General features: G+C 41.5%; 1 protein-coding gene and 1 long non-coding RNA gene across 3 annotated transcripts in view; both read right to left on the bottom strand.

Moving 5' to 3' along the window:
* Nucleotides 1–492: 492 nt before the first annotated feature.
* LOC134859623 (uncharacterized) overlaps nt 493–20,767 on the bottom strand; it is an 84,738-nt gene continuing 64,463 nt past the window's right edge. For both annotated transcript variants that reach the window (XR_010165127.1, XR_010165126.1), the window contains 2 exons: nt 1,250–1,449; nt 493–563 (listed from right to left, as the gene is read on the bottom strand). This is a non-coding gene — a long non-coding RNA (uncharacterized LOC134859623). The remainder of the gene's footprint in view (nt 564–1,249; nt 1,450–20,767) is intronic.
* Nucleotides 14,250–17,103, bottom strand: LOC134860100 (zinc finger BED domain-containing protein 4-like). The gene is made up of 2 exons (XM_063876942.1): nt 16,442–17,103; nt 14,250–15,555 (listed from the first exon to the last, which is right to left on the bottom strand). The coding sequence occupies exons 1-2, from the start codon at nt 17,101–17,103 to the stop codon at nt 15,015–15,017; spliced, it is 1,203 nt and encodes a 400-aa protein (XP_063733012.1). The 3' UTR covers nt 14,250–15,014.

The following is a 20,767-nucleotide window of genomic DNA, read 5'->3' on the forward strand; positions in this document are numbered from 1 at the left end:
AAAAATGATGTTATTTGCCTTCTTTTTAATTATCTTTGTGCATCCAGTCTTCAGCCCTCATACAAGCACAATGCAAGATCCTCAATTGTTAGCTGTAAAGAGCTCCTGTCAATCATAAATATAATACTTCAATTTTAATATTTGAGTGTTTTCAGGCTGGGGATACATTTTATTTTCATAGTCAAAACCCTATTTCTCGGGAATATCGAATAAATGGTGGGTAGTAATTGTAACCTGGGCTCCAAATCTGTTCTTGCCTTTTCATTCATTTTTTATTGAGGCATTTCACACATATTTGTCCACATATCTGTTTTTGGAGAAAAAGTCTCCATTTTATCTAGGAGGAAGTGATAGTAGGAAGCCAGGCAGACAGTCAGTGTGCTCCTGTCAGGAGAAGCGATCGATCAGCTGCAGGTCAGATATTAGAAACTGGTTTATGGCTGGAAATTACCTTCTTTTCTTCTGCTTCCTGTCTCCATCCTTCCATCCGTTTCCCCAACTCACTCGCTCCACATGTCTTTTGTTTGTTGTCTCAGATCGATGGAGACTCCTGCGGCACAGAGCTGACAAAACCCAAAACAGACACACACAAACACACATCACATACATTGATTAATTGACGGCCTCTTTCAGCGAAAGTGCTATATTCACACTCATACAGGACATACAATGTGTTCAAACATCAACAAAACTGATTTAATTCAATATACTGCTCATCTTCTCTGCCTCCACTTTTCTAATTCTTGAACTGCAGCACAATTTTCACCTGAACTGTATTTATAGAGCTGGTGACAGCATGGCTTTCCTGCAACTGGATGAAAGACAAGGGAGACAATAGGATCGAAAAGACATTGATAAACACTGCAACAGGTTTCAGTATTTAAGATTCAACACCTTTTTCTTAATTCATCAAACCCTCTTTTTTTGGAGTTTGGAGGTTATTCAAAAGAGCAAAAAGTGTTTTGGTGACTCATTAATCAGATGCAACTTCATGAAATGTGAATCACTTGTTTGCTCTCTGTTGCAACAGCAGTAACATTTGTGGTAACCTGGAACTTGATTCAATGCAATGCCAGACATAATTAAAGGAAAATGTATCACAATAATTAACTAAAAATAACAGATTAAAGAGGAAGCGTAAAGACTGATGTTATGTGGTGGATGTCAGATTGAGTGACAGGTAAACACAGGAACCAGACATCAGCGGGAGAGAGTTCCTCGCAGGGCACACAGAGGTCATGTTACTCACTTGTATGTTTCAGGCAGGTCCTGATGTGCTGCGGCTATGTTTTCCCAGACAGATTACCAGTGCTGCCGGGGGGTTTCCTACACCCTGACATGAAGGATAAGGACGTGGCAGCTATCGTCATGGGAGCACAGGGGATCAACGCTGTCACATTTTGTATCACATTTCGTTGAAATCTTCTTCAGTTGATTGGTGAATATTATCTGTAAAAGAAACATACAGAATGTGTGTAAGGCAGTGGGTTTGGTCAAAATTTCTCTTCATGGTTTTCTATGCTGAATAGGTTGTATTGTTCATTGACAAACTAGCAATCATCAGGAACATAACGCAGCATTTCTTTGTAGGTGCTAGTCAACAATACTTTAACTACTTGTGCTATGTGGTGGTATGGTCCAAAGGTCCAAAGTTCAGGTATCAAACTTAGTAGCAGCTAATGACACATTTAGAATAATTTAATTTAAACAAGCTCATATGTATAAGAGAAATGACTTGCTTTGAAGATGAAATAATTGGTACAAAAACAAATCTTTCGTCAAGGGATTCTTCAAAAGTTAAAAAAGCGTTAAATGAATGGTTGGAATTATGTGTTACAACTCTTTTTGTGGCTGCATGCGAGTGTGTGTGTGTGTGTGTGTGTGTGTGTGTGTGTGTGTGTGTGTGTGTGTGTGTGTGTGTGTGTGTGTGTGTGTGTGTGTGTGTGTGTGCGCACGACGATGGGCATGCCTCTGCAGCAGTTGAGACGAATGTTTAATTACATGGGTTCAAAGACTCTCCATTATAAGAGAGCAGACAGAATTGAGGGGAGTGGGACCATAATCCATCCTCCTGTGAGCTCTCTGTGGCTGTCACACGATGTTGCAAGGACAAATTTAATTTAGTCAGGGGATTTAGCCCATTCAGTGGCTGACTTTGCTTTGTGAGCGTCCAGTTCCCTTTGGCTGATGCAAGCCAATGACGAGGCAGAGTTAAAGGATCCAAACCCATTCACCTTTGCAGCTCCAATTTAAACATCTAATTAACTTCCAAAAATGGCAAAATACTTTCATGGACTAAAGAGTTCCCATCAGCCCCTGTGACAAGTTGGGCTAGTGAACCCCACGTATACATTTGTACTGCTGCAATTACACTTGTGGTAAATCACTAAAACTCTAAATGACTGCTTTTTGGAGAACAGCACACACACAGCACTTGGCAAATAAGCAGAGAGGACCATGGTAACTAATAGAAATGGTAAAAATAATGTGTTTGTTTTTGCAGTGCAGAAGACCATTTTAATGGCGGGAGAGAGAAATGAGTCTGTAATATTTCCGCTTAGCAGATACAACTCTGGATGACAGTTCACAGGTTTGAATCCATGACCTTTTGGGAAAAAAACTGCAAAACAAATCTCTTGAAAAATCTCTAAAAACAGAAACTCAGAATAACCTTCCTTCCTGTAAAGCCCTGAGACATCCCTATTGTGTGGACAGATTTCTGGTGAGGAGGCAACACACCTGTGTCCTTCCGCCGGCGCCCACAATAACCACAGAGCAGGGGCTGAGAACTACTGCGTTGTTATCTCAGCATGCTCCGGTCTGGCAACACACGTGCAGTGGAAGAGCGAATAGATAAAACCACTGTACCAAACAAAGTGGGTGAGTGAGTGAAGATCACTCTGCATTTAATACTGACTTCATTTCGCCTGCCCATTCATTACAGATGGTGTAATTTCAAAGAAGAGAGTGGGCAGAGGGGAAGCTAAACCTGGTTCCTACTCCCTCATCAATCTCATAACAACGAGACGCAGAAAAATGACAAAAACATCCGGACTGTCTAGAGAGAGTGAGCTATTAAATGTCAGAGTGGATTAAAGGAAAACATAAGAAAGAGACTCTGTCTGTAAAGTTTAGTCTGTCAGACAGAGAATGAGTGAGGAGAGAGTGGATGAATGCCAAAAAGCAATTAGAGGAAATTTAGATTTTGGTAAAGCCTGGATAAAAAAAGACAGCTGTCAGGAGGAAGAGAATGATGAGTATGGTTCTGCTTCTCTGTCTGAAAATCAACTCACAACCAATATCTGACTGACTGTGATTTAAGGGGACACATAACGTAAAACACAAACATAAAAGGAATGAGCCAAGCAATGAAATGGTGTTTGGACAGTCAAACACCTGGAAATAAATCTTATTGCACTTCACACACCCACTTCCTTTACTCCCACATTCAAGCTCTGAGCAAACTACACACCTCATTATAGCTCCACTGATCAAACAGGGAGACAAAATAAATAGGCTGCAAGATGGTAAGATATAGCATCCCTGTCCATAAATAAGATTTATTCAGGGTTTTTCAAACTGTTTTGGAAATCTTCTTTGTTGTTAAACCACTTGTGTGTAAAAATAATAAGACAACACTCCCAAAAGCTCAATCCAGATATACTGTATATCTCATAGATAAAGTGTTTTCAGGAGATTGACAGAAGCATCCCATCATCTCATACACGGCGGAGCATTGACAAGTTCAATCAGTATAATTGATTTAACTAAAATATGATGTTAAAGGACGGTTCATTAGGAAAGATAAGCAGCATAACATTTCACATATTAAAATAAGTAAACCTCTTTAAAAGGAGAGCTCTAATTCATCAGTGTCTTGGAACCTGGAAAACAATTCAGGCAATATATTGTTCTTTTTTCATAGGAAATTAAAGAAAATACAGAACAAAATCCATCCTGATATACAGCAAACTATGACGCTGATAAAAGGCAGGTGAAAGTGCAAAGATATGTCCTGTATTTTGCTGTCTATAGTCATCTGGGGAGACACATCTTTTGTGTTTGTTTTAAAATAATGTAAGTACAAAAAATGAAAGCTGGAGATTCATTCCACCTCCCCTCTGTAATTAAAACTTCTGGAGCACGGAGTCGAAACACAACAAGAACACAGGAGAGCTTAAACTTGATGGCAAACACTGAAGATGTATTTGAAGTTACGGCCATAGAATTCACAAAGACATTTTCTGCAGACACAAAGTGACACAGCTCGTGCCCAACCGATTCTGAAGATCTCTCCCCATATCCCATTTATTCATTTAGAGAATAATCAACATTCTGCATGACAAGACATAACAAATCACTATAACACCTCTATCAGCTGACGCCAACAGTCAGGAATAAGGAAGCAAGAACACAGAGAGCACAGCAACCCAGGGTCGCAGGCCTGTGCTCAGCGAGGGGGAGTAGAACATTATAAACGTAAACAAAGGTATGGGCCAAAGAAATATTTCAACACCCTCCATCTGGGATGTACTAATTGTGTAACCATAACAGTCCATCCATATTGTGCTGGTCCCTCTAGATCAGATTTCTCCTCCAGATTCCCTCCATCCATCTGCTGAAATCCTATTTTCATGACAAACAATAAGACACACACAGTCGCTCCATCACTGCTGCCTGAAGCAGCCAGAGGACGGGACAGAGGGAGGGACAGAGCAACACTACAAACAGATGAGTAGAGGGAGCTGAGAAAAGGTCCTTGTTTTGTTATGTCACAGTGTTTAATCAGGCTGATGTTATTTTGTTCGTTGATATGCAGGAGTGTTGTCACAGTGAAGAAAGCAGCAGCTCCATCTGAAAATGTAAACTTGGCAGGTTCGGTACCAAGATGGACCGAAGCTTCCTTCAGGGAGCAGAAAATCCTTGGCAACTGTCAACAAACTCAACAGTAACTTAGTAACCCTCCTACCAGGAAAAGGACCCAGATGTGAAGTCAGCATGTGCTGTCACAACAAGCCTGCACTCAAAGTGAGCAGCAGCGGATGCTGTGGGAGCGACGACTCGACAATCAGTGCCATCGCCTACAGCTACGACTCACCCGAGAATAAACCTTCTCAGCATAACTCTGGTCAACCTACTCTACACTACATCAGCAGCTTCACTCTCTGTGCAGCTCACAGAGAGTGAAGAAGCTTTACAGAATGCTTTGGTTGGCATGTAAAGGGATCCTAGGTTGCACATACGGAGTAATCCCACCAGCACTATCCGTTCAGGTGGCAGTGCTCCTCATGCTGCACTGTGTGAAAAGTAATGCAGGACCCCATACTTATTTGATTGAAGCCAAGTCAAGCTAAGCAATGTGCAGGAAAGAAATGAAGGGTAGCCAAAACATTTAAATCTGGCTCAAGCTGTGAAGCCGGTAAAGACATGAAATTACTGGTGGTTTTTATACTTTTTTTCCTTGTGGCTTGTGCAAGAAAAAAGAGAAAGTAAAGCTGCCAATGTAATACCTTTGTGAAGCTGTTCAGTCCAGTTTCTAGTCATTTTAAGACTTTCCATTGCTTTTACATCTGATAGCCCTTCCTGTCTTTTCAACAAAGCAATGCACGCCCCCCACCAATGCAATTCCACTGTTTGGGTGAGCCCACAAACCTAGCATAAAAAGCTTATTTTAGCTTTATAGCTGACTGAAAACCACCCAACTCCACAGAGGAGGTTACACTTTAATGATGCTAACCAAACCAGGTATTTAATCATGGATGGAGATTATATATCCCTACGCACTAACCCCCCCCCCCCACACACACACACACACACTTTTCTCCCGCTGATTCCTTTGTTAAATTCTAATTCAAATCCATTTCCTTTCTGTCACCTCTCAGATAAAGCTGCTAATGTTGCTTAATGACATTATGCAAAGGAACAGCTCTCTGACCTGTTCTGAACATATCAAACCATCTGTCTGATGAGGGGGAGAGTGAAAGGGAGAACACCCGGGAGATGGATGACATCTCCTCGTTACAGGCACAGGCCTCCCTGTCTCTCTCCGGGGGTTAATATGGTTTTAATGAAACCCTGCTGCTGCAACAGTGTACGTCATACGGGAAAATCAGTAGGAGGTGATGGACAGGTTCACAGTGTTTATTTAGAATTAGTGAAGGATGAACACAGGAAACAAGGTGGAGGAGCCAATATGTGATAACACAGAGGAAAAGGCAAGTTATCCTAATTTGAACCAGGGAGATTTAAATGATACAGTTTTCATGGGTAGTCGTGTGTTTTTCATAGGCAGGTAATAAAGTGTTATACACAGTTTTAATGTTTGTGCATGAACAGAAAATTGAAGGAAGGGCGAGTGAGAGACGCCACTGAAGGGTTCAATCTGAAGCCGCTCCACTTAACTGAAGGATGAACAGAAGAGAGATGAGGTGAGAGGATGATTTTAGAGAGCCGACAAGTAATGTGCCGCACTGATGAGAGCATTGTGATATTAATAGGATGTTGTATATGAGTGTGTGTGTGTGTGTGTGTGTGTGTGTGTGTGTGTGTGTGTGTGTGTGTGTGTGTGTGTGTGTGTGTGTGTGTGGAGATGATAGAGTTATGGTGTATAAAAAGAAAATAAGTACTACTGGACGGGAGTCAATAGATGGATAATAGATTAAATGAGACAGGAAGGAAAGAGAGAGGATAGACAAGATGAGATAAAAGAGGAGAGACAAAGGGACATTAAATAAAACGGAGGAAGGAAGAAGGAAGTTTAGTTTATACACAGAGGAGAGATTAACTGAAGTTTGCATAAAAAGAGAGATAAAATAGATGTGACCTTCATTTATATGCAAGAAATGTGGATTGGGATCAAGAGGGAGACATATACGAGTCAGAGAGGCAAGTAAAAAGAGGTTGTCAGATCCAATAGAAACTGAGAGGGACATTGCATCTTGGATGCACACCCCGGAGTACAATAGAAGGTCATTCTTGTTCTTCAAGATTTGCTTTCAGTGGAACTTCAATGGCCTAAGTTTCTGAAAACGGTCCTGATTTCATATGAAAAGGTTTTAAAAATACAGTTTTCTATATATTTATTTACTCTCAGACCGCACAAAAAGAAAGGCTATGATGTCGGATATTACAGGGATTGTGAAAATTGCAAATTCTAAACCCATTGTCCTCTGCATGAATACAAACTTTAAAAAAAATACCAAGATCTTTTGACTATATTGGTGTGCACTTTAGACCTTGACAGTCTCGCTAAAATTAGACACAACACAGCGTATTTGTTGTTGGTTTTAGCAACGTAAGGATGCTCCACTGTGTCTTTATGTTGAACACTAGAATCTGAAACACAAACTCAGGAAAAAGAGAAACAGATTGAGAGGTGCAGAAGAAACAGAAGTGCCATATCACACTTGACTATAAAAAACAATACACTAAGAGGAAAGTTTCTCTCTTTCCCAGGGTCAGCTGGAGCGCAGACTCCTGATTGGCTTATTGAGGTCTTTTCAACAGTGGGTGTAATTGCATTTGAAAATCTAACAGAAGCCTGGCTAAGTGCTCTCACAGAGCAGCCTGCTGCCTCCTGATAGACTGGCACTAGAAAAATGAACAGCCACATAAACTCATAAACCCTCTTCACATTCATGCTGCAGAGATAAATAAAACAGTTATAGGAAGTGTGAATATCTTCTTTTCTTTCCCTTCATCTAGCAAACCCAACACTCTGAGCGTGCTGTAGTGTCGGATTTCCGCGCACCGGATATCCCCGACAGCCAGCGTATGAGAGTGTGTGTGTGATACAGCTGAGAGCAGCACTGTGAAGCTTCCAGCGTGACCAAACTCATTCGTACAGGCAGAGCTCCCAACAGAGAGAGGTAATGTTGGCTGAATGGTTCAGTCTGGAGTTGATTTACCTAAGTTACAGAGGAGATGAGGAGATGATTACCCGCAGATGGAGAGCAAACAAACAAGTCTATTTTTATTTGCATTGGATTAATTAGAATACAAAATGATGAAATGTAGCAAGCTTTACCCTTCAAGACGCTAGTTCATGTATCCTGCTATCACTTAAACTTTTACCGTATACCTAAGCTGCTGTATGACATTTTAAGTTTTTTGAAATGTAAGCAGACCGTATTCAGTGAGTGATACAGCGCCCTCCATCATTGTTGTGTTAATTACAGCTCAGTCAAATTAAATGAGATTAAACAATTGCATGGCTCAAAGCCCCGGTGAGTGATACTCTCGAGAAGATAGAGCTATAACACTCGTAATTTGTTAGATAAATGTCAGAGCTAATAGAGAATTTAATTAATTTAAATATAACAGCACATTAATGACTTAAACATGCGTAATGAACTGTGGAAAAGCATGTAACAAAAGCCCTCCTGTGAAAGTTCACCCTTACGGTCAAATCCAACAGACACGGTGCATTATGTATAAAGATCATTTGTAAAGGCATACGTTATCCTTATGAAAAAACTGCGAGCGGGAGAAGAACGACAATGGTTATATCCATTTGCTTCTTCATTTGCATGAACATTCGTGCTCGGTGACATTCGTGGCTCCATAACCAGGAGCATCAGTTACATCTAGAAATGATCACGCACTCCCTCTTGATTGCATAATTGATTTAATGTGGCTAAGAGGAACAGGAGAGAGCTGAGAGGCACAGGTTGGGTTGTAGGAAGATACATCTGCATAATTGTTTTAACCCCTAATTTCTCTTTCTTTGCAGAGTTTTTCAGCCTCTCTGTCAGGGCTATTGTGGTCAGATTGAACAAAGAGGTCTGGAAGAGAGGGGTTATTACAGGTGATTGCAGGCTGAGTAATAACTGAGGGCAAAGTCGTATGTGGGCGGCGGCCATTTTAATTCATGACTAAAGCAACAATTTTATAGATTTAGATAACAAGAAACCATAGCTTATACAACAGAACGTTCACATTATGTTTCTGAAACTTTGTTGGTGTTACTTTCTCCTACTAAATGTATTTCAGTGCCTTTATTTTCTTGAGTCACTCTTTACATGATTTGCCCATTATTATTTACTTTAATTATGTCTCTCAATTAGGGTACATCCATAAGAACACGTCCATGAATATCACTGTGTAGTCTCACCTATTGCTGGGTTTTGACAGTGAAGGTTGTGTCAAACCATTATGAGTATACAGTAACGTACAGTGCAGACCAGTTTGCTATACGCGTCAGTCTGAACAAACAGAAAACACAAAGGGTACAGAAGTCTGTGAATAACGACACATCACTGGTTCTAATCTCAAAGTGGAGAATCGATTGACTGCTCATGACAAATAAAATGGGCCCTGATTGAAAAACTTTAAAACTCTTCTTGTGGTCAATGAATTGCAAAAACAAATAATCCAGTCATCTCATATGTCAATTATACGTTTTCTTAAACTTTTACCATATATATATAAACCCACACCAATCACATGGTAAAAGGGCTGAAGAGGCTTTTTAAATCAATAGTTATTCATTACAAGTATGTAGATGAAGGCAACTCGATGAGATAGAGAATTGGTGTGGTTTCAAACACAGTAGTTGTCCATTTGTTATGAAAGAGTAAACACTTCTCAGACATGCGTAAGCAAAACATAAATCTGCACAACTTTAGCTCTGAAACTTAAGCTGCACTGGAAGTATCGCACAAAACTGTGTACCTTTTGTGCTGTTCAGTTTCTTACTTTTACTCTTTGTATTCATCTCTCCTCGCTCTCCTTCTCAGATCATGTGTTCGGCTTGAATTTGAAGCAGCTCCAACATCGCTTTCCGGTTTAGCTCCCTCTGTCTTGCTGCCTCTCACTTTGTCTTGTTTTCTGTATTAACACATTTCGTCTTGTCTGTCTTTTTCTACGGAATACTAATGAAACTAGCTGACCATCTGTCCATGTGTGCATTATGAGTCTTATTAGATCGCATGACTTATTGTGGATGATATTGAGCCATCCTCCATCATTGTTCCTCATAACTCCCCAGTGACTCAGCTTTAACTAATCAGGTCTGCGCTGCAGGCAGTTCTGTCCACAGTGTATACCCAGCTTTTCTCATGTTGCCTTATTTGCCTTGTTGTTGTCAAAAATATGAGGCTTGTGCACAAGGTTGCCTGGGGAGCTGCACCTGTGTACCCCAATGTCAGGGTAAAAGTTACTGCTATAATGATGTTGTTTATAATGCCTGTGACTCAGTACCCTCATACCATACTGGATATACAGCCTTTTAATGATCCAGCATCTATAGGACCTTGAACACATATTTCTGAGCAAAAGTTCAAGAAAACCCTGCTATTGCTGTTTGTGCTGCATGTCTGCTGATGAACTAACAGTATCCTCACCGAGTGGCTTAATTGTTTAATATTAAAAGTTGTTTCAGGATAAGATCTAATAATAGAGACATTAACTATCCGTCTAAATGAAAGAGGTTTCTGTTATTTTTTTTAATGTAGATTTGAGTTTAAAACACAAAGATCATACACTTGAGAGTGGTGAGGGAAGGAGAGCAACATAAAGAAACAAGACAATTTTGAAATAAAAAGAAAAACAAATTTCCGCTTTTGCTTTTTTTTAAAGCATTCCCCAGGGAGTGACTGTCTGGCCATTGAGAGGCACTGGAGTGTGGGATAACTGAAATGAGGATACAGAAAAGAGGAATTATAGAGGGATAAAAAAACACACCAAGCCTGTGAAGGGATGATGGGAAAATGACAAAATTAATGTGCATGAAATATCGCTGTATATTATGGATGTAACTCAGAAGATTTGTTACATAATAAGCTGCCCAGAGAGAGAGCAGACTTGGCTCCATTCAAGACTTATTCACTATCTTGAAGTGGGGACAGATTTCACATAAATACACACACCAACAATTGACAAGCTTTACAAAACCATGAATACATTACAGCTTAACTTAATCTAAGAAGTGCGAGCTCACAACATTTCCTCATTCAGGTATTTCAGAGGCTCGTTTTACAAAATGAAGTCTGACATTTAGCTCGAGGACCTCACAGGGCCAGAACATTTGCACAATGACATTCTTCTAATTGGAAGTTGACTCAACCGTTTAAATGAAATAGCAAAAAGTAGCAGTTTAAGCACTTGACTTGGTGGCTCACCTTCAAGCAGAACTGTTGTGATTGTATCTGAAAAGGAAGATTTCTCTTTTGCGCTTTTTCCTTTCAAACTTTTCTTAAGGCATGTTAAATGACCCCTGTATGTCAGTATCCTTCAAGTCCCTATTTTCTTCTGCAGAGACTTTTTTCCTCTTTGATGAAAAATAAAAGTAGGCTCTAACCTCTGAAACAATTCAGGAGCTTCTATCTGACAATGGATTTTTTTTTATCCTTTTAAAAATATTTTATCCTTTGGTTGATGGCACTGAAAGCAGAGACGCTTGTGTGAGCTTTAAAGTTGTCATTTAAAAAAACATATGGCTCAGATACACATTTACAAGCAATGACCTTAATATTTAGCCAGTGTCTACCATAATGTAACCGGGTTAAAATCAGGGTTTTGAGTACTCATGAGTATATACATAGTTTATTGTTTTTCGTAATGTTTTGTTAGGTTGCTATTTTGCTATTGTGTTTTGTGATTTATATGTTGTATATATCTGTTTGTTTATCTGTAATGTGGCCATCCCGCCAGGAGGGGGCGTAATGGGGGGTGAATGGGAGACGGGGAAGTGAGGGTGAGAGGTCAGGGAAAGACGCGGGAGTTGGAAAAAAGAGAGAGGAGGAAAAGACGTGTCCAAAGAGCACATGTTAATAATAGTTTTCAGCTAAAGTGGATGACATATCAGCTTTACAGTTTGGTTCACCCAGCGGAGTTCGAGTCCGACTACCAACTTAACCAGTTGGAACGAGTGGCGGTTGGTTAACGCAGCCAGCGTCGCTGCTAGGACCAGCTTCTTGGGGACCGCGGACCGGGCAGAGGCGCCGACGGGCTTCGTTCGCCTTCCTCCGGCCAGGAGGAACCAAGGCAACACGCCAAGGACGAGTGCCGTTGCCGCGGACTTTTCATGGACTCATTGGGTTCTCCCTGGAACACTACCGATTCACTACCGACGTCACCCACCACTCACCTGTACGTGAGTACGGTCCTCGTTCGCTCATAGGGAGTGAAGAGGAGTACGCGGCGTCATCAGGCCTGCAACGGGGGTTTCTTTGGTTTCTTTGTTTTCTTTCATTTAGAATGCCGGCTTAGGTTAATACGTGTATATAGCCATGTTGTAACTGTTTCACTTTATTCTAAAGCAAGTAAACATTTGAAATCATACATTTTTGTTTGTTTATTTATGTGTAGTGTTTATGTCACTGTGTATGTTTAAATGTGTTGTTCGTAGTTAAGGGTACTGGTTACATTTTAATCAATTAATTTAGGGAATCTAAACTATTCAAAAAAGTATTCATGTTAGGTTAAAGAACCTAGGGCCCTGCCCTCTATCGATCAGGGGTAAAAGGGGCTACATAAAATGGAGGCACCGCTGGGATAAGTTTGGGTTTTCAAGATAATCAGTACCAGTTAAATACTAGTGAAATTAAAGCTGCAGTAAATATATATATTTTTTATATATATTATATATATTTTTTACTAAAATTTGAGAATGGAAAGTCAAGCTGAGCTTGTGTCAGAGCTAAAGGGCTGGTGCCGTGGAGAAGTATTGGATGAGGCTCATGCACTCATGGTTCTCATTCGAGAAGATGTGGAAGTCACACAAATTGAAGAGACCCTGCACACTGTTAAATGTCTGGGACGTGTTCGTGTCCGAGGTAGGAATTACAACATGAGGCGCAACAGGTATATGATCCTGTGTGAGTGTCGTGAAGAGCTAAAGAGGGAAAATGTTCCTGCTGAAGTGATGCCTACTGATGGTAATGAGGCGTGGCCTATAGTCATAGTGGGTGAAGCCCTATCTGCACCGGTAGATAGTTTCAGTGAGTTGCTAGCCGGAGCACAGCAGGCTGAGGAAAGGACAGGGGAGAAACCCCAGAGCAGGTCCCCTACTCCAGTTTCCCCCAGTAGCCAAACTGAGTCCATTCTGCATGCACTTGGTGATTTGCTTGACAAGACAAAGCCCACTATTGATCATGGAAGCTATCGCCGCCTACGCATTTTTTCTGGAACCCTGCCCATTCCAGCAGGTGAAGAGCAGTTTGAACACTGGCTAGAGCAAGCATGGCTTATGGTCGAGGAGTGTGATTGTTCTGTTAAGGAGAAAAGACGTAGACTAATGGAGAGCCTTAAAGGTCCCGCGCTGGAAATAGTTAAAGCAGCCAGAGCCAGCAATCCTGATGTTAGCCCTGAACAGTGCCTGGAGGCAGTTGAGCATGTGTTTGGGACAGCAGAGTCTGGAGATGATCTGTACTTTGCGTTTCGCTCAATGCAGCAGCAGTCAGGCGAGAAGCTCTCTGACTTCCTGAGGCGTCTTGAGCGGTCGCTAGATAAAGTGATTAAGAAAGGTGGTGTCCTGCTGGACAGAGTAGATAAAGTACGGCTAGAGCAGCTGTTGAGAGGTGCTGTAGCATCTGACTTGATGTTGGTCAATCTCCGCCTAAGAGAAAGGAGAGACAAGCCGCCAACTTTTCTCCAGTTGTTGAAAGAGTTAAGGACAGAAGAGGAGTATGAGGCCTCAAGGAAAAGGCTCAATCCCGCTGTGCAAAGTGTTCATGTTAAGCCAGAGATTGACGTTAAACAGGCTGAAATCCAGGGCTTAAGGGCAGAACTAAAAGAGCTCAAGGCCCTGGTAGCTGCTATGATGACGCAGAGCCAGAGCATCATAGCTTGAGAGACCAAGAGTCTGATCGAGAGTTAGCTCCTGGTGACACCAGTGATGCTGATTCAGAGTCTGGCCCTGAGCAAGAGATTTTCAATGTGTCCAAAGATAATGGGAGGCTAAGATCTGAGCCTAGGCCCAAGAGAGCTGTAAAGCCAACAGTCAGGCTTACATATGATGAGCCGGGTAGATCCAGAGATCAGCCTTTGACCATTGTTCACAGAGGTATTGTCATTAAGATTGGACATGCATAAAGCAACATTTGTCACTCTTCATACCCCTTAGTTTGAGTCTTTTTAGTGTTGTATGAGGACATACAGACTAGGGATGTCCCGATCCAGGTTTTTGCACTTCCGATCCGATACCGATATTGTATTTGCATTTCCGATCCGATACCGATACCGGCCTATCCAAGCATGTATTAAAGTTTAAAGTTATTTAGCCTACTAACTTAGTTGTCAGACTCATGTTGAAAAGAGTTTTCCTGTTTATTCAGGGATAAACACAAAATTGACAAAATTATAAATAACAAACAGAAATGGCATCAATTAACAGTAAAAAGTGCAAATAATACTGTAAACTGTACACAGTTCACTCACACTCTTAGAGTACAGTATACAAACACCCGCACCCTGCAACACTCAAACACAAACTCAAACACAAACAGTCACACAGACGTGCACTTCCAGTGTAAAGTGCAAATGCACGTTCACAAATACAGTGAAAGACATGTACGTTGGGTGCCTGTACTTATGTGACGAGATAAATGATCTCAGAGAGGTACACAGGCTGAACTCACAAAAGGGACAGCACATACAAATACAAGCATACACCAAAGGGACAGAGCACAGACACACACATTTGCTGTCCCTGTACATAAAATGTGTGATGTAGTGACACTGTAATGACAGGTTTGGGTCTGAAAGAGTGTGGGCACCAATTAGCCAAATCAGTGAATTAGTGTGGAGACAGAGAGAGAAAAGGGACATAAAAGAGGCTCATTAGCAGTCTCCATTTACATTACAAATAATACTGTAAACTGTATTAAGAAAGCAAATCACACAAACAACCTGAGTAGAAAATAGTCTAGTAACTCAGCATCAGTACTCTGCTCTTGAACAAGTGTAAACCAAGGCTTTAAAAACAATCAGTGCAAATAATATTGTGAACTATTTAAAAACAAAAATGACTTCTACTCCCCAATCTCCTCCACACTTTGCTGCTCCATCTCAATCTACACACTCCCTTCAACTGTATGCCCTGGCTGCAGTCCGAGCATGATGGGGAGATTCTTTTTTACAAAGACGAGCATTTCAAGATGCTCAGGTGTCAGCCTGCTCCTGTGTTCATCAATGATGAGTGAGACTGCGCTAAAAAGCCTCTCGCTCTCAACGCTGGTGCAAGGAGCACTGAGAAACTTGGCTGCTGTTGCTGCCAGGGTGGGTAGTCGAGCCTGATTGTCTCTCCAGTATTGAAAAGGATTGTGCTTACGCCCAAGTGGAGGCTCACTGAGGTAGCTCTCCAACTGAAACAGTGCCCCTGGGGTGATCTGCTGCTCAGACGGACCTGCTGTGCCGCTCTCCTCCAGTATCTCGTCAAAGTAGCTGCCCAGGCTGCTGGTTGAGCTTCCAGCCTCCATTTCTGGTGTTTGCCTTGCTGTCTCAGCCTCAGCCACACCTTCCCCAGAGGGCATGGTCTTCAGTTCTTGTTCCATTTTCATCACCTCTACCTTTAGTGCCTCCTTTGCCTGATCCAGGTTGGTAGCAGTGAGGAACCTTAACATTTGGATGTAATGTAATAAAGATGTATCAATTATTTTATATTGTTTCAGTCAGTCTCCACATATTAATGGTAAATGACAACCAGTAACACACAAAATAGATCACAAACGATCAGCAAATGATCAACAGTGATGTTAATTTCCTCACCCATCAGATAACTGAAGACAAATAAGAATATTAACACTAGACTAATAATAATAAATTCCCATCACCTTATATAACCATAAATAATAATAATAATAATACAGTGGAAACCGCTTATAGTGATCACGTGGTCCAGAGCCAATTTGAACACTATAAGCGGTTGATTACTAAAACCAAATTTGTATTACGTAGGCCTACAGGTATTTCACTTATTTTTTTATGCAGAATATCATCTAAATGCCATTTGTATCGTTTTTCAATGAGAAAAATTAAATGAAACGGTAGCTTCAGCATTTACTGAATTGTATTATCATGCAAGTTTAATTATAGTACTGCGCAGTGCGCAGACACTGTAACTCAAATACAGTAGCCTACGTAACTTATTCTGCGCTGTGCGTCGGCTCTGCTGTGCCGCCGGTGCATTTTTTTTTCAAGTCTGACATTCATAAAATGGCCAAAAATTAACATTATAAGCGGATTTCTTGATTAATAAGAATTATTTAAACAGCATTTGTATAGAAATTATTCTTTCCCAAGCCTTTTGATCTATATAAGCGGTTGATTACTATATCCGTGACCACTATAAGCGGTTTCCACTGTAATACATTCCCATCACACCTACAAAACAATAGGCTACTGAAATACTGACAAAGAAATAAATGCCCGCTGTACAGTAAAATATTTTCAATATTGTACTAAAGCTTATAACATTCTCAAATAATTATAAAGCACTTACTTGTCTTTGTAGCGTGGATCTAGCATTGTTGCCACGGCATAGAGGGGTTCCGTTTCCACATGGTCAAAACGTGTGTGAACCGCATCGAGTAATGTGGCCTTCATGGTTTGAATCCCTCGGTGTTCTTCGCTCTCACTGTCCAGAAAGCGTGTCAGGACACGGACAAATGGGATAACATCAGCTGCTGTGGCGGAGGCTGCACTGACCTGGGCTGTCAGCTCTTGAAAGGGTTTAAGAACTGTCGCCATTTTCTCTAGCAGCGACCATTGGTTGCCTGTTAATGTGACTGGCAAATTGCTGTCGCTATCCGATACATAGGCCTGCAGCGCCCGCTTACAATGCACAAGGCTGTCGATCATCATCTTCGTACTGCTCCATCTGGTTTTAACGTCCTGTTGCAAACGCTTCGGTTCAACATTCAACTCTTCTTCAACATCCTCGAGTTCCGCGTAGGCCTTGGGGGAGTGTTTGAAGTGGGTCACAATTCTTCTCCCGTTGGCGATGGCATCGCTTACAGCTCGCTGTGCCAATAGACCGTGTTGGACAACGAGTTGTAAGGTGTGCGCAAAACATCCCAGGCTGGGCACTCCAAGCTGTTCCATTGCCTTTTTCATATTGGCCGCGTTATCTCTTTGAATTACATGGACCTTCTTTTTGTCCATCTTCCAAGCACGTAGCATATGTTCCATTGCGTCTGTGATGGCATTCGCTGTGTGTGAGCCTCTAAACTCGCGCGCATGTAAAACAGCTCTCTTTGGGGTGAAATCCGGCCCAATCCAATGTGCAGTTAAACTTAATAAAGACAAAGGACGGTGATCACAGCTCCATATATCAGTTGTGAAACTCAAATAATTTGCACTCTCTATCTGTTTGGTAATGTAATCTGTAACATCTTTGTGAATCAGGGGGATCGTTTTTTCAAGGATGTAATGACGGCTGGGCATGTTGTACCGTGGTTCCAGGTGCTGGATGGTGCGTCTAAATCCCACTTTACTCACGAGAGATAATGGCTCGTCATCCAGAATGATTTCCTCGGCAATGACTCGTGTTATTCCCTGGGCTTTAGCACTGTTCAGTGGCAGTATGTCACGCTTTGCAAACGTTTGTGCAAGAGTAAGTTGTGTTGGACCTTTCTTTTTCTTTTCTTCTGTTTTCTTTAAAAACTCCTCATGCTGTTTATGGTGGTATTTCGCCAAATGCTTAATAAGATTGGTTGTATTAAAATGCCTTACAACTCTACCACCACGCTTGACTTTATTGTGGCAAGTTTTGCACTCCACCTCTTCATCTTTTTCGTCTTTTAGGGTAAAGTAATCCCACACAGCCGACATCTTTACCGGTAACTTCAAATGGCCGTCTTAATGGTTAGGACACCTGTGGGTTAGGAGATGCGCTCGTGTGTTGGTGTGCTGGAAAATGCGGAGCGGATATTAGGGAACAACACAGAAAAAAGTGGAATGGATTATTTAAATCGGTGCGCTGGAAAACACGGACCGGACTTTTTTTTAAACTGGATCGGGAGTCTGTGGATCGGCATTTTTCCATGCCGGCCGATACGCATTTTTTTGCAAATATCGGCGGCCGATCCGATCCAAATATCGGATCGGGACAACCCTAATACAGACCTTTTAGAAGGGGGAGGGTGTAGCCGGGTTAAAATCAGGGTTTTGAGTACTCATGAGTATATACATAGTTTATTGTTTTTCGTAATGTTTTGTTAGGTTGCTATTTTGCTATTGTGTTTTGTGATTTATATGTTGTATATATCTGTTTGTTTATCTGTAATGTGGCCATCCCGCCAGGAGGGGGCGTAATGGGGGGTGAATGGGAGACGGGGAAGTGAGGGTGAGAGGTCAGGGAAAGACGCGGGAGTTGGAAAAAAGAGAGAGGAGGAAAAGACGTGTCCAAAGAGCACATGTTAATAATAGTTTTCAGCTAAAGTGGATGACATATCAGCTTTACAGTTTGGTTCACCCAGCGGAGTTCGAGTCCGACTACCAACTTAACCAGTTGGAACGAGTGGCGGTTGGTTAACGCAGCCAGCGTCGCTGCTAGGACCAGCTTCTTGGGGACCGCGGACCGGGCAGAGGCGCCGACGGGCTTCGTTCGCCTTCCTCCGGCCAGGAGGAACCAAGGCAACACGCCAAGGACGAGTGCCGTTGCCGCGGACTTTTCATGGACTCTCGGGGTTCTCCCTGGAACACTACCGACACACTACCGACGTCACCCACCACTCACCTGTACGTGAGTACGGTCCTCGTTCGCTCATAGGGAGTGAAGAGGAGTACGCGGCGTCATCAGGCCTGCAACGGGGGTTTCTTTGGTTTCTTTGTTTTCTTTCATTTAGAATGCCGGCTTAGGTTAATACGTGTATATAGCCATGTTGTAACTGTTTCACTTTATTCTAAAGCAAGTAAACATTTGAAATCATACATTTTTGTTTGTTTATTTATGTGTAGTGTTTATGTCACTGTGTATGTTTAAATGTGTTGTTCGTAGTTAAGGGTACTGGTTACATTTTAATCAATTAATTTAGGGAATCTAAACTATTCAAAAAAGTATTCATGTTAGGTTAAAGAACCTAGGGCCCTGCCCTCTATCGATCAGGGGTAAAAGGGGCTACAATAACAACAACTCCTGAATTGTTTATGGTACTGCTGTGAGTCCGTTAAGAAGAAGAATAAAGGCTACATTTCCTCTTTCAACCAAAACTTTCTACCAATATAAACTATTTTTAAGAAATATGGATCCAAAATTAAGACGACAAGCTGCCTGTGCTGATTAAATGGGCCCTATTATGCTAATTTTTGTATTTGTATTTGTATTTTGTGCATCTACGGTGAAATGTTTACATGCTTTAATGGTCAAAAAGATCATTATTTGTCTCATTCTGCCTGTGCTGCAGCACCTCTTTTCACCTTCTGTCTGAAACCAGAGTCCAGTCAGCGCCGACTGGTTATCTGGCCATCTCTGTTGTGATTGGCCCTGATCACGTACAATGTGTTGGGGCGTAAACCAATAGAAAAGCTAGCAAAGTGGGGCAAGTCATTTTTTTTTACAATATTGTATGAGTTAAGGGGCGACCAAAGAAGCTGCTTGAAGACAAATTCAGTGGATACTAAGGTACTGTCAGTGTAGTTCCTCTTCTCTTTGCTGTGAACATCAGCCTCTGTCCGCTGCAGCCTTTAAGAGGTTCAGATTAATAAGTATAACCATGTCGCCCTGCAGTGCATCCTGAAGAAGTGAATGCTAATAAGCTGCAGACAGACATTTTGCCAGAGGGCAGTGGACAGGTGCCAAAGGCTGACCAGTCGAGTATAGTGTCTGAAATCTGTCTGGTAGACTCCGAGTGTCTACTGTGTTCTGGTTTGATGAGGGAAAGTGAATGAGAGGCTACTATGCCTGCAGGATAAAGGATTCAACTGCTGATTGTGACCAATTACAGTCAATAGAGCTGAAAATAAATAATAGAGCTCTGTGACACTGTTCAATATGTTTTCTCAACACTCTCGCCAAAAGAGATTTTTCATCGTCACCCCTGCAAGGACTGTTTTAAGTGTATACGTCGAGCCAGCTGTTCTATAAGCACTAATTCAATCCTTAATTCAATCTAAAAATAAACAACCACTTTAGTTTAAAGTAGTTTAACTTTTAATATTACTAGACCTTCAGTGAAAAGGCCTCCAACTTCTTTAATTGTATCTACAAAGCTTGGTGCCAATTAGATAGAAGCACGTAGAGGTTATCAATGAACGACCTCATTCACGTGCAGCGAATATAAACCCAGCTATAACTGCACCAGATGGGAACGTATACAGTATTACCAGTAATAAACCAAACAGACAAGCTGAATCCACTTCTGGTCAGAGAGAAACCCTGGTCCTTAGTGACTTGAGCTGAGCATTACCAAAGGGATTTATTCAGTGTTGCAGTCAAGATAAATGGATTAGTATTACAAACAAAACGGGTAATTAAACCAGTAAATAGTCCACATCCTTCTTACCACTAGAGGTATCCTAAACTGTGGTACACACAATATGCTTTACAAAATGCTTGGTTCTTTCTTTGCTTAGGTGTTATAGATTAAAGCGTACACCATAAGCTCCAGCTTCAGAGAGGAGCACTCCTGTTAAATGATAAGTCACATTTTCAAGTGTATCAGATGCATGAGGTAGTTCTACTTTATAGGGATTGAGTGAAACTTTTTATATAGGTTGTATAACAAAACTACATCACTCTTTTCTTTGATATCACTTTCTCAAATACAACGGACTCTAAATGCATCTCACCTCTCAGCAGCTCAGAAGTTGGTTAATTGTTAAAGTT

The sequence above is a fragment of the Eleginops maclovinus genome, chromosome 23 (assembly GCF_036324505.1).
Source record: "Eleginops maclovinus isolate JMC-PN-2008 ecotype Puerto Natales chromosome 23, JC_Emac_rtc_rv5, whole genome shotgun sequence".
Classification (NCBI taxonomy): domain Eukaryota; kingdom Metazoa; phylum Chordata; class Actinopteri; order Perciformes; family Eleginopidae; genus Eleginops; species Eleginops maclovinus.

Coding starts and splice junctions, on each gene's coding strand:
- LOC134860100 (XM_063876942.1), bottom strand. CDS start 17,103: ATGGACAAAAAGAAGGTCCATGTAATTCAAAGAGATAACGCGGCCAAT. Junction 15,556..16,441: donor GATCCACGCTACAAAGACAA/GTAAGTGCTTTA, acceptor CCAAATGTTAAG/GTTCCTCACTGCTACCAACC.